General features: G+C 50.0%; 1 protein-coding gene across 1 annotated transcript in view; it reads left to right on the top strand.

Moving 5' to 3' along the window:
• LOC132393593 (1,4-alpha-glucan-branching enzyme-like) overlaps positions 1-12,462 on the top strand; it is a 449,072-nt gene that overhangs the window by 296,776 nt on the left and 139,834 nt on the right. Inside the window, exon 5 of the mRNA XM_059969048.1 lies at positions 9,046-9,181. Within this exon, the coding sequence (XP_059825031.1) occupies positions 9,046-9,181 (136 nt within the window). The remainder of the gene's footprint in view (positions 1-9,045; positions 9,182-12,462) is intronic.

Below are 12,462 nucleotides of genomic sequence, written 5' to 3'. Positions count from 1 at the left end.
CATATAAGCTGCCTTCAGTGCATCCTGGGAATTACCTGGTGTGAGCGGGTGCCTCACACTGAAATACTTGTAAAGACCAACTGCAGAAGTATTGAGGCCATGATCACCCAGCGTCAGTTGCAGTGTTATATAGCCAGCTACATCATGGTCGACACTCAGCTGGAGGGCCGAAGAAGCGCTATAAGAATCAGATGAAGAATGCTTTAAGGAAATGTAAGATCAGACCCGAGGACCTGGAGGATGTTGTTGCTGACCATAACACTTGGCGACAGCTGCGTAGGGACGGGGTTGGTATTCTGGAGATGGAAAGAACAACCAGAAGACAACGGAAGAGAGCCAGGAGAAATGCAGCCATGGCTGCCACCACTACCAACACTACCACGTATACATGTCCCACCTGCAAGAGAGCTTGAGGGTCCAGGATAGGACTGTATAGTCATCAAAGATCTCACAGTTAAAGGAGTGGACGTCGTCATCGGAGTTCAACGGAGAACCGAAAAAGAATGAGTTCTATTTGGTTTCTTTGTTTTGTGGTTGCTTGTAAGGAGACAAATCTCAAGGTTGTTTTTAGTATACATACTTTGATAATAAATGTACCTTGAACGTTGAACTTCACACATCCCCAGCATTACATCCTTGTTTTTATATTCTAGTCCTCTTGAAATGAATACTAACTTTGCATTTTCCTTCCTTACCACCAATTCAACCAGCAAGTTAACCTTCAGAGTATCATGCACAATATCATTCCTTTGCACCTCTCATTTTTGAATTTTCTCCCCATTTCAAAAATAGTCTACTGTAGCGGTGTGCTACACGCAGCGCTAAAATTACGACACGGAGTCGGTAACTGCAGTCAAAGGAAAAACTTTATTCGAAATCCTCAGCCTCACTTTTAAGCCTCCCTCAACCTGCCCCCCGTGGTGCAGAGGCTCCAAAGCTCTGTGCTCGCAAACCCCCGTAGGCTATGTAATTGTGAGCCGGTTCGGATGTGCCAGGAAATGGGTCGCCACATAACCCCCCCCAGAACCGGCGATACAATGTCCACGGTCTGGGCCAGAACCTGCTTGGGAGGTCGGCCTCTGCGCCGAGGTGCCGGAAACTCGGCCGGTTGCACCAGGTCTACATGGGCCGGTTTGAGGCGCTCCACCGTGAAAATCTCCTCTTTCCCCCCAACGTCCAGCACAAACGTGGACCCGTTGTTCCGGAGCACCATAAACGGCCCCTTGTATGGCCGCTGCAGCGGTGGCCGATGCCCGCCCCTTCGTACAAACACAGACTTACAGTTCTGTAGGTCTTTGGTTACGCAGGTCAGGTGCCGCCCGTGCTGTGAAGTGGGTATGGGGGCCAGGTTACCGAGCTTCTTGCGTAGTCTGCCCAGGACTGCTGCGGGATCTTCCTCTTGCCCCCGTGGGGCTGGTAGGAACTCCCCGGGGACGACCAGGGGCGCGCCGTATACCAACTCGGCCAACGAGGCATGCAGGTCGTCCTTGGGCACTGTGCGGATGCCGAGTAGGACCCAGGGAAGCTCGTCCGCCCAGTTGGCTCCTCGCAGGCGGGCCATGAGGGCCGACTTCAGGTAACGGTGGAAACGCTCCACTAGCCCGTTCGACTGTGGGTGGTAGGCAGTGGGGTGGTGCAGCTGAGTCCCCAAAAGGCTGGCCATAGCTGACCACAGGCTGGAGGTGAACTGGGCGCCTCTGTCGGAGGTAATGTGGGCCGGTACACCAAAGCGAGATATCCAGGTGGCGATCAGGGCTCGGGCGCAAGATTCGGAGGTGGTGTCGGTGAGCGGGACCGCCTCTGGCCATCTTGTGAACCGGTCCACGATAGTCAGGAGGTGCCACGCTCCGCGCGACACTGGCAGGGGGCCCACGATATCCATATGAATGTGGTCGAAACGCCGGTGGGTGGGATGGAACTGCTGCGGTGGGGCTTTGGTGTGCCGCTGCACCTTGGCCGTCTGGCAGTGCATGCACGTTTTGGCTCATTCACTGACCTGTTTGCGGAGTCCGTGCCAAACAAACCTGCTGGAAACCATCCGGACAGTTGTCCGGAAGGAGGGATGCGCCAAGTTGTGAATGGAGTCGAAAACACGGCGTCGCCAGGCTGTCAGGACGACGTCACAGAGTAGGGTCCTCTCACCTGGGCCCACGGGGAGGTCCTGGAGCTGCAAACCAGAGACTGCGGTTCTGTAACTCGGAATCTCCTCATCCGCCTGCTGCGCCTCTGCCAGTGCCTCAAAGTCTACCCCTTGGGAAAGGACATGAACGGTAGGGCGAGAGAGCGCATCTGCCACGACATTGTCCTTACCCGAGACGTGCCGGACATCCGTCGTGTATTCAGAGATGTAGGACAGGTGGCGTTGCTGGCGGGACGACCAGTGGTCGGACGCTTTCGTAAACGCAAAGGTAAGCGGTTTGTGGTCCGTGAACGCGGTGAAGGGCCGACCTTCTAGGAAGTACCTGAAATGCCGGATTGCCAGGTAGAGCGCCAACGGTTCCCGGTCGAAAGCATTGTACTTGAGCTCGGGTGGCCGCAGGTGTTTGCTGAAAAATGCCAGGGGTTGCCAGCGACCTGCGATGAGTTGCTCCAGCGCCCCACCGACTGCCGTGTTAGATGCGTCCACTGTGAGGGCGGTAGGGGCGTCCATTCTGGGATGTACTAGCATTGCGGCGTTCGCCAAAGCTTCCTTCGTTTGAACGAAAGCGGCGGCGGACTCCTCGTCCCAGGTAATGTCCTTGCTCGGACCCGACATCAGGGCGAACAGGGGGCGCATGATCCGGGCAGCTGAAGGGAGGAAGCGGCGGTAGAAATTGACCATACCTACGAATTCCTGAAGGCCTTTGATCGTGGTGGGTCGGGGAAAGTGGCCGACCACATCTACCTTAGCGGGCAGAGGGGTTGCCCCGTCTTTAGTAATCCTGTGGCCCAGGAAGTCAATGGTATCGAGTCCGAACTGGCATTTGGCGGGGTTGATTGTAAGACCGTACTCACTCAGTCGGGCGCAGAGTTGACGGAGGTGGGACAGATGCTCCTGACGACTGCTGCTGGCTATGAGGATGTCATCCAAATAGATGAACGCGAAGTCCAGGTCCCGTCCCACCGCGTCCATTAACCGCTGGAACGTCTGTGCGGCATTCTTCAGGCTGAACGGCATGCGGAGGAACTCGAAAAGGCCAAATGGGGTGATGAGAGCCGTTTTGGGGACGTCGTCCGGATGCATCGGGATTTGATGGTACCCTCGGACGAGGTCTACCTTGGAGAAGATCCGTGCGCCGTGCAGGTTTGCTGCAAAGTCCTGAATGTGCGGCACAGTGTAGCGGTCCGGTGTGGTAGCCTCGTTCAGCCTGCGGTAGTCGCCGCACGGTCTCCAGCCTCCCGTCGCTTTGGGCACCATGTGTAGGGGGGAGGCCCATGGGCTGTCGGACCACCGGATGATCCCCAATTCCTCCATCCTCTGGAACTCCTCCTTCGCCAGTCGGAGCTTGTCCGGGGGAAGCCGCCGAGCGCGGGCGTGGAGGGGTGGTCCCTGGGTCGGGATGTGGTGCTGTACGCCATGCCTGGGCATGGCCACTGTGAACTGCGGTGCCAGAACCGATGGGAAATCCGCCAGAACCCTGGTGAAGTCGTTGTCGGACAGCGTGATGGAGCCGAGGTGAGGGGCTGGCAACTGGGCTGCACCCAGGGAGAACGTCTGAAAGGTCTCGGCGTGTACCAGTCTCTTCCTGGGCAGGTCGACCAGTAGGCTGTGAGCTCGCAAAAAATCCGCATCCAGAAGCGGTTGGGCTACGGCGGCCAGTGTGAAGTCCCACGTGAACTGGCTGGAGCCGAACTGTAGCTGCACCTGACGGGTGCCATAGGTCCTTACTGTGCTGCCATTCACGGCCCTCAGGGGGGGACCCGGTGCCCTGCTGCGGGTGTCGTAACTCGTCGGAGGTAAAACGCTGATCTCAGCCCCAGTATCGACCAAAAACCGGCGTCCCGACCTTCTATCCCACACATACAGGAGGCTATCCCGATGGCCAGCCGCCGTAGCCATCAGCGGCGGCTGGCCCTGGCGTTTCCCGGGAACTTGCAGGGCGGGCGACAACAGCAGGCTTCTGCGCCCCACCGCTGGTGGTAGAAGCACCAGTGTTCATTGGGCCGGGGGTTGGCGGGCTCTGCGGCCGGGCCTGGACTGGTTTGCTGCCGGGAGCGTGGCTGGGAGATGTGTGCGATGGACGCCCCACTCACCTTTTTGGCGTTCCACAGCAAGTCCGCCCGGGCTGCCACCTTCCGCGGGTCACTGAAATCCGCGTCGGACAGCAGCAGGCATATGTCCTCGGGCAGCTGCTCCAGGAATGCCTGCTCAAACATGAGGCAGGGTGTGTGTCCGTCGGCGAGAGACAACATCTCATTCATTAAAGCCAATGGAGGTCTGTCGCCCAAGCCATCCAGGTGCAGTAAACGGGCAGCCCGCTCACGCTGTGGGAGTCCGAAAGTCCTGAGGAGCAGGGCTTTGAATTCCGTGTACTTGCCGTCTGCCGGGGGCGACTGTACGAACTCCGCAACCTGGGCCGCTGTGTCCTGGTCGAGGGAGCTCACCACGTAGTAGTAGCGGGTGTCTTCTGAGGTGATCCGGCGAACGTGGAATTGGGCTTCGGCTTGCTGGAACCATAGGTTCGGTCGCTGTGTCCAGAAACCCGGCAGTTTCAACGAAACCGCATGAACAGAGGCGGCGTCGGTCATTTCTGGTCCAAAAATCATTTGGACCGTCGGGGTCACCAATTGTAGCGGTGTGCTACACGCAGCGCTAAAATTACGACACGGAGTCGGTAACTGCAGTCAAAGGAAAAACTTTATTCGAAATCCTCAGCCTCACTTTTAAGCCTCCCTCAACCTGCCCCCCGTGGCGCAGAGGCTCCAAAGCTCTGTGCTCGCAAACCCCCGTAGGCTATCTAATTGTGAGCCGGTTCGGATGTGCCAGGAAATGGGTCGCCACACTACGCCTTTTTTCAGCCATGATGAAATGATGGAGCAGACTTGATGGGCCAAATGGCCTAATTCTGCTCTGATATCTTATGGTCTTATAGTCTTTATTCCTTCTGCCAAAGTGCGTGACCATACACTTCCCAGCTAGCAGCTCTGCCTATTCTCAAGTAAAGTCCTTCTCAAGTAAAGACTCTCTGTTTCCTCACAGTATCTGCCCCTCCACCTAGCTTGGTATCATTTGCAAACTTGGTCACAAAGCCATCAATTTTGTCAAGCAAATCATTGGCATATAATGTGAAAAGAAGAATCTCCAGTACCAACCCTTGTGGAACACACTAGTCACCGGCAGCCAACAGAATAGTTCCCTTTATTCCGACTCTGTCTTTCACCAGTCAACCAATGTTCTATCCATGCTAGAATCTTTCCTGTAATACCATGGGCTCTTAACTTGTTAAGCAGCCTCATGTGTGGTACCTTGTCAAAGGCCTTCTGAAAATCCCAAGTACATAACATCAACCTTTCTCTTTTGTCTGTCCTGCTTGTTATTTCTTCAAAGAATTTCATCTGATTTTTCAGGTAAGATTGTCCCTTAAAGAAGCCATGTTGACTTTGGCCTGTTTTACCATGTGCCTCCAAATACCCTGAAACCTCATCCTTAGCAGTGAACTCCAATATCTTCCCAACCACTGAAGTCAGGCTGACCGGCTTATAATTTCCTTTCTTCCTTTAGAGAATCCTGCATGAGGACCTCCAAGTCCCTTTGCTCCTGAAACAAGAGAAAACCTGCAGATGCTGGAAATCCAAGCAACTTGCACAAGATGCTGGAGGAACTCAGCAGTCCAGGCAGCATCGATGGAAAAATGTACAAGTCCTGCCAAAGGGTTTTGGCCAAAAATGTCAGCTACTTTTTTCCAGATACTTGCTGAGTTCCTCTACCACTTAGTGTGTATTGCTCCCTTTGTTTAGTTTAGATTTTCTCCGCATTTAGAAAATGGTCTACGCCTTTGTTCCTTCTACCAATCGTACTCTTCCCTATGCTGTATTCCATCTGCTGCTTCCGTGCACACCGCCTCCCCCGAGACCACGAAGTGAATCGTAGCCTCTCAAGTTTTTGACTTCAGATTAGTTCACTGGGTTTTGTCTCAGCTCTTTCACAATTGTTGTCATCTTCAATTAAGCTGCTTCTCAACAGTGTTTCACATTGACTTTAATTTTGTGAGTGAAGTGGCTTGTATCAAAGCTGCAGTGAAGTATCCCCATCGGACCTTGTGACTTTTGTAACAACATGCCTTTTCATCATAAATGAATTAAATCTGTAAAGGTGCACAAAATAATTTTTGTTGCAACTGTCAGGTCAGGGGAGGAATGATAAATGCCGGAGCATTGCGATCCTTTGTAAAGTGGCAGGAGTGTTTAGAATTAAATGTATATTATAAGAAATTGCAAATGCTGTCTTGTTGCTATGGGAGCTGGAATCTTTTGTAGAGTGAGGAGTCAATGCTTTTGTACCTGATGCTGTATTGGTTTCTTAGATGGAGCATCTGGCTTATCGCCACCCAGCTCGTGATATGAGTTGGAAAACCAGAGTGGGGATTTCTGTTCCCACACTGGAATTCAAACACAGAACATGTCCACAGTACTGTTCTATGTTCTACCACCCTCTCCTTCCTACACTAAGTCAACTTTAGACTGTAAGACATAGGAGCAAAATTAGGCCATCTGTCCCATCGAGTCTGCTCCACCATTCAATCATGGCTGATCCTTTTTTTCTCTCCTCCTCAACCCCAGTTCCCGGCCTTCTCCCATAATCTTTGATGCCATGTCCAATCACGAACCTATCAATCTCTGCCTTAAATACATCTAACAACCTAGCCTCCACAGCTGCATGTGGCAACGAATTCCGCAAATTCACCACCTTTGGCTAAAGAAATTTCTCCTCATCTCTGTTTTGGAAGGGTGCCTCTCTATCCTGAGGCTGTGCCCTCTTGTCCTAGACTTTCCTATCATGGGAAACATCCTTTCCACATCTACTCTGTCTAAGCCTTTCAACATTCGAAAGGTTTCAGAGAGATACCCCACCATCCTTCTGAGTTCCAGCAAGTACAGCCCCACAGCCATCAAATGTTGCTCATATGATAACCCTCTCATTCCCGGAGTCATCCTCTGGACCCTCTTCAATGCCAGCACATCTTTTCTAAGATGAGAGGCCCAACACTGTTCACAATACTCAATGTAAGGCCTCACCAGTGCCTTGTATAAAGCCATATGTCCTGTTCCACAGAATCCCTTCCAGTAACTTCTGTGATAGTGTCCAGAGCTTCAATGTCCATTTAGGAATCGGATAGCAGAGAGGAAGAAGCTGTTCCTGAATCGCTGAGTATTTGTCTTCAGGCTCCTGTACCTCCTACTTGATAGTAACAATGACAAAAGGGCACGCCCTGAGTGCTTAATAATGGACGCTGCCTTTCTGAAACACTGCTCCCTGAAGATGCCGGACCTCCTTTGACCCCACTCCAGTTTCAGCACTTGCCTTCTGAGATAAGCAACCCAAAACTGTTCACAATACTCAACGTGCGGCCTCACCAGAACTTTATAAAGTCTTAACATTTCATCCTTGCTTTATTCCCTTCTGAAGGCTCCTGTTTAATCCATAATTCAGCTTCCCAACATTTGATCTAAAGAATGATCCTGCCTGGATAATTCATAAAAGTTAACCAATATCCCTCAGGGAGTATGTTCCAGATTACAATCACTGTCTGGGGTGTAAAATTCTTCCTGCAACTCCTCTTATACCCTTACCCAAAACAATGCCTGTACAAGAGTTTGAAAACCTCCAGCAATATCCTTTTCATTTCTATCACTGGAGAGTGACCCACAATTGCATGTATCTGTCCACATCCTCACCCTTGGGACATATCTCTGCACCCTTTCCAGAACAACACACACACAGTGCTGGAGGAACTCAGCCAAGATCTAGGGAAAAGAAGAAACATTCGATGTTTTGGGCCAAGACTCTTCATCAGGACTGAAAAGGAAGGGGGGCAGAAGCCAGAATAAAAAGGTGGAGGGAGGGAAGGAGTACCAGCTGGGAGGTGATAGGTGAGATGAAGTGGGAAGCTGGAAGGGATAGGTGGAAAAAGTAAAGGGCTGAGAAGACTGAATCTTATAGAGCCTTCAGAAGGGAATAAAGCAAGGATGTAATGTTGAGACTTTATAAAGTTCTGGTGAGGCCACACGTTGAGTATTGTGAACAGTTTTGGGTCGCTTATCTCAGAAGGCAAGTGCTGAAACTGGAGTGGGTTCAAAGAAGGTCCGGCATCTTCAGGGAGCAGTGTTTCAGAAAGGCAGCGTCCATTATAGAAGAGTGGACCATAGCTGAAAGAGAAGGAAGAGGGCAACCGGGGGAGATGAGGTGAGGAGAAAAGATGGGAAAGGAATGGAGCCAAAATGGGGAATGGGGAGAGATTACCAGATTGGAGAAATTGAAGTCCATGTCATCACGTTGGAGGCTAACCAAGTGGAATACAAGGTGTTGCACCTCCAATATGAGTGTGAACTCATCTTGGCAGGAGAGGTGGCCATGGACAGACATGTCAAAATAGGAATGGGAAGTGGAATTAAAATCCTCACAGCTGTGGATGGAATGAAGGTACTAACCCTTTCCAGGATCTTCCCGTAGCACATTGGTCAGAGGTGTTCACTCTTCATTTGACTCTCACCATCCCTCATTCCCGGCTAATTGTCGTGTGAAACCCTCACCACCCCTCATTCCTAGTTCAGTTTTTCATGGAAGATCCTCATCATCCCTCATTTCCAGCTCAGTTTGTCGAGACCCTCACCACCCATTGTTCCTGCTCTGTTCCTGCGCCAGGTTTAAAATTGCCCTACACTGCTTCAATTGCCATTCCTAATTTTTTTGTTTTGAGTTATGTGAGATTGCACTTCAGGGCATCCACTGATGGAGTGTCAGATTGGAGGCAGGGGATATAGTTAAAATTCTCTCTATTGAAGAGACTTACACCTCTCGGTATCAACTATGTTACTGACAAAGAACCTGGTTTTATTTGTGTGCAGCTCCGGCATCCTCGTCCCCCAAGACCAAAGAGTGTACGAATCTATGAAGCTCATGTTGGCATTGCATCTCCTGAAGGAACGATAGCGACGTACAGGAATTTCACACAGAATGTCCTGGCCCATATCAAGAATCTGGGTAAGGTTATGTAGAGAAGTGGCTCTGCCTGTCCGTACATTGATTGAGCTCAGAAGCGGACATGTGCACTGATCTCCATGTGAGAAATGGATGGATGAGGGGGAGACTGTGCCGTAACAAGGTAGAACCATAGAACACTATAGCACAGTACAGACCCTTCAGCCCTCCATGTTGTGCTGACCCATATAATCCTTTAAAAAAGTACTAAACCCACACTACCCCACAACCCTCCATTTTTCTTTCATCCATGTGCCTGTCCAAGAGGCTCTTAAATACCCCTAATGTTTTAGCCTCCACCACCATCCCTGGCAAGTCATTCCAGGCACTCACAACCCACTGTGTAAAAATACTTACCCCTGATGTCTCCCCTAAACTTCCCTCCCTTAATTTTGTGCCTATGCCCTCTGGTGTTTGCTATTGGTGCCCTGGGAAACAGGTACTGACTATCCACCCTATCTATGCCTCTCATAATCTTGTAGACCTCTATTGAGTCCCCTCTCATTCTTCTACGCTCCAAAGAGAAAAGTTCCAGCTCTGCTAACCTTGCTTCATATGACTTGTTCTCCAAACCATCCAACATCCTGGTAAATCTCCTCTGCACCCTCTCCATAGCTTCCAGATCCTTCCTGTAATGAGGTGACCAGAATTGAACACAATACTCTAAGTGCTGTTTCACCAGAGATTTGTAGAGTTGCAACAGAAGGCATTTTCAGAAGGCATTCGATAATTTTCAGAAGGCATTTGATAATTTTCAGAAGACATTCGATAAGGTGCCACATAGGAGATTGGTGAGTAAAATCAGAGCTCATGGCATTGGGGGCAGGGTTTCAACATGGATAGAAAACTGGTTGGCAGATAGAAAGCAAAGGGTAGCAGTGAATGGGTGTTTCTCAGACTGGCTGGAGGTGACTAGTGGGGTACCACAGGGCTCTGTATTGGGACCACAGCTCTTTACGATTTATGTCAATGATTTAGATGAGGGCATTGAAAACTATATCAGCAAGTTTGCTGACGATATTAAACTGGGTGGCAGTGTGACATGCGAAGAGGACGTTAGGAGAATACAGGGAGACTTGGATAGGCTGAGTGAGTGGGCAGATACTTGGCAGATGTCATTCAATGTGAATAAATGTGAAGTTATCCACTTTGGAAGCTGGAACAAGAGGGCAGAGTATTGTCTGAACGGTGTCGAGTTAGGTAAGGGAGAAATGCAAAGAGACCTAGGAGTCCTAGTTCACCAGTCAATGAAGGTGAATGAGCAAGTGCAACAGGCAGTGAAGAGGGCAAATGGAATGTTGGCCTTTGTTACAAGGGGAATTGAATACAAGAGCAAGGATGTTCTTTTGCATTTGTACAGGGCCCTGGTGAGACCACACCTGGAATATTGTGTACAGTTTTGGTCTCCAGGTTTAAGGAAGGACATTCTGGCAATTGAGGAAGTGCAGCGTAGATTCACTAGGTTGATTCCTGGGATGGCAGGGCTGTCTTACGCAGAGAGATTGGAGAGATTGGGCTTGTACACGCTGGAATTGAGGAGATTGAGAGGGGATCTGATTGAAATGTTTAAGATAATTAAAGGATTTGATAGGATTGAGGCAGGAAATATGTTCCAGATGTTGGGAGAGTCCAGTACCAGAGGGCATGGATTGAGAATAAGAGGTCAGTTACTTAAAACAGAGTTGAGGAAGAGCTTCTTCTCCCAGAGAGTTGTGGAGGTATGGAATGCACTGCCTCGGAAGACGGTGGAGGCCAATTCTCTGGATGCTTTCAAGAAGGAGCTGGATAGATATCTGATGGATAGGGGAATCAAGGGATATGGGGACAAGGCAGGGACTGGGTATTGATAGTGAATGATCAGCCATGATCTCAGAATGGCGGTGCAGACTCGAGGGGCCGAATGGTCTACTTCTGCACCTATTGTCTATTGTCTATTAACATGACCTCTCTACTCTTGAACTGAATTCCCCTGTTAATGAAGCCTAGCATCCCACAGGTCTTCTTAACTACCCTATCAACCTGTGCAGCGACCTTGAGGGACCCAGGGTCCCTTTGTTCATTCACACTCTTAGTAACTGACAATTAATCCTGTACTTCGTCTTCGGGTTTGTCCTTCCAAAATGCATCACCTCACACTTGTCTGCATTGAACTGCATCTGCCATTTTTCTGCCCAACTCTGCAGCCTGTCTATATCCTCTTATAGCCTTCGACGACCTACAGCTCTATCCACAACTCCTCCAATCTTCGTGTCATCCGCAAACTTACTCACCCATCCTTCCGCCTCTACATCCAGGTCATTAATAAAAATCACAAATAGCAGAGGTCCCAGGACAGATCCCTGCAGCACTCCACTAGTCACTGACCTCCAGGCAGAATACTTTCCTTCCACAACTACCCTCTATTTTCTTCCTTTAAACCAATTTTTTATCCAAACAGCCAAGGTTCCACTTATCCCATGCCTCATGACTTTCTGGATGAGTCTCTCATGAGCAACCTTGTCAAATGCTTTGCTAAAGTCCATGTAGACCACATCCACTGCCCTACCCTCATCAATTTCTTTTATTACCTCTTCAAAAATCTCAATCAGGCTTGTGAGGCATGATCTTCCCTTCACAAAGCCATGTTGACTATCCATGAGTAGACTGTACCTCTCCAAAAGCTCGTAGATCCTATCCTTAAGAGTCCTTTCCAGTCGTTTGCATACCACTGACGTAAGACTCACCGGTCTATAATTCCCAGGTTTCTCCCTATTACCTTTTTAAAACGAGGGAACTACATTTGCCATTCTCCAGTCCTCCAGCACTTCCCCTGCAGCCAAAGAGGATTCAAAGATCATAGCTAATGCTCCTGCGATCTCTTCTGTCAATTCCCACAACAACCTGGGGTGTATCATATCCGCCCCTGGGGATTTATCAATCTTAATGTTTTTAAGAAGATCCAGCACTTCTTCTTCCTTAATCTCCACATTGTCCCGCACACAGGCCCGCTCTGCTTTGACCTCATCCTGATCAAGATCCTTTTCACTTGTGAATACTGAAGCAAAGTATTCATTTAGGACCTCCCCAACCTCCTCCGCTTCCAGGCACATGTTGCCCTCTTTATCCTTTAGTGGTCCCACCTTCGTTCTCGTCATCCTCCTATTCTTCACATACGCATAGAACACCTTGGGGTTCTCCTTAATCCTACATGCCAAGGCCTTCTCATGCCCCCTTTGAGCTCTCCTAAGTCCTTTCTTTAGCTCCTTCCTGGCTACCCTATATTTCTCATGCCCCTCCTACTTCCT

Source organism: Hypanus sabinus, chromosome 4 (assembly GCF_030144855.1).
Source record: "Hypanus sabinus isolate sHypSab1 chromosome 4, sHypSab1.hap1, whole genome shotgun sequence".
In the NCBI taxonomy this organism is placed as follows: Eukaryota; Metazoa; Chordata; class Chondrichthyes; order Myliobatiformes; family Dasyatidae; genus Hypanus; species Hypanus sabinus.
The sequence above is the reverse complement of the archived record's forward strand: the minus strand, read 5'-3'. Positions and strand labels throughout refer to the sequence as shown.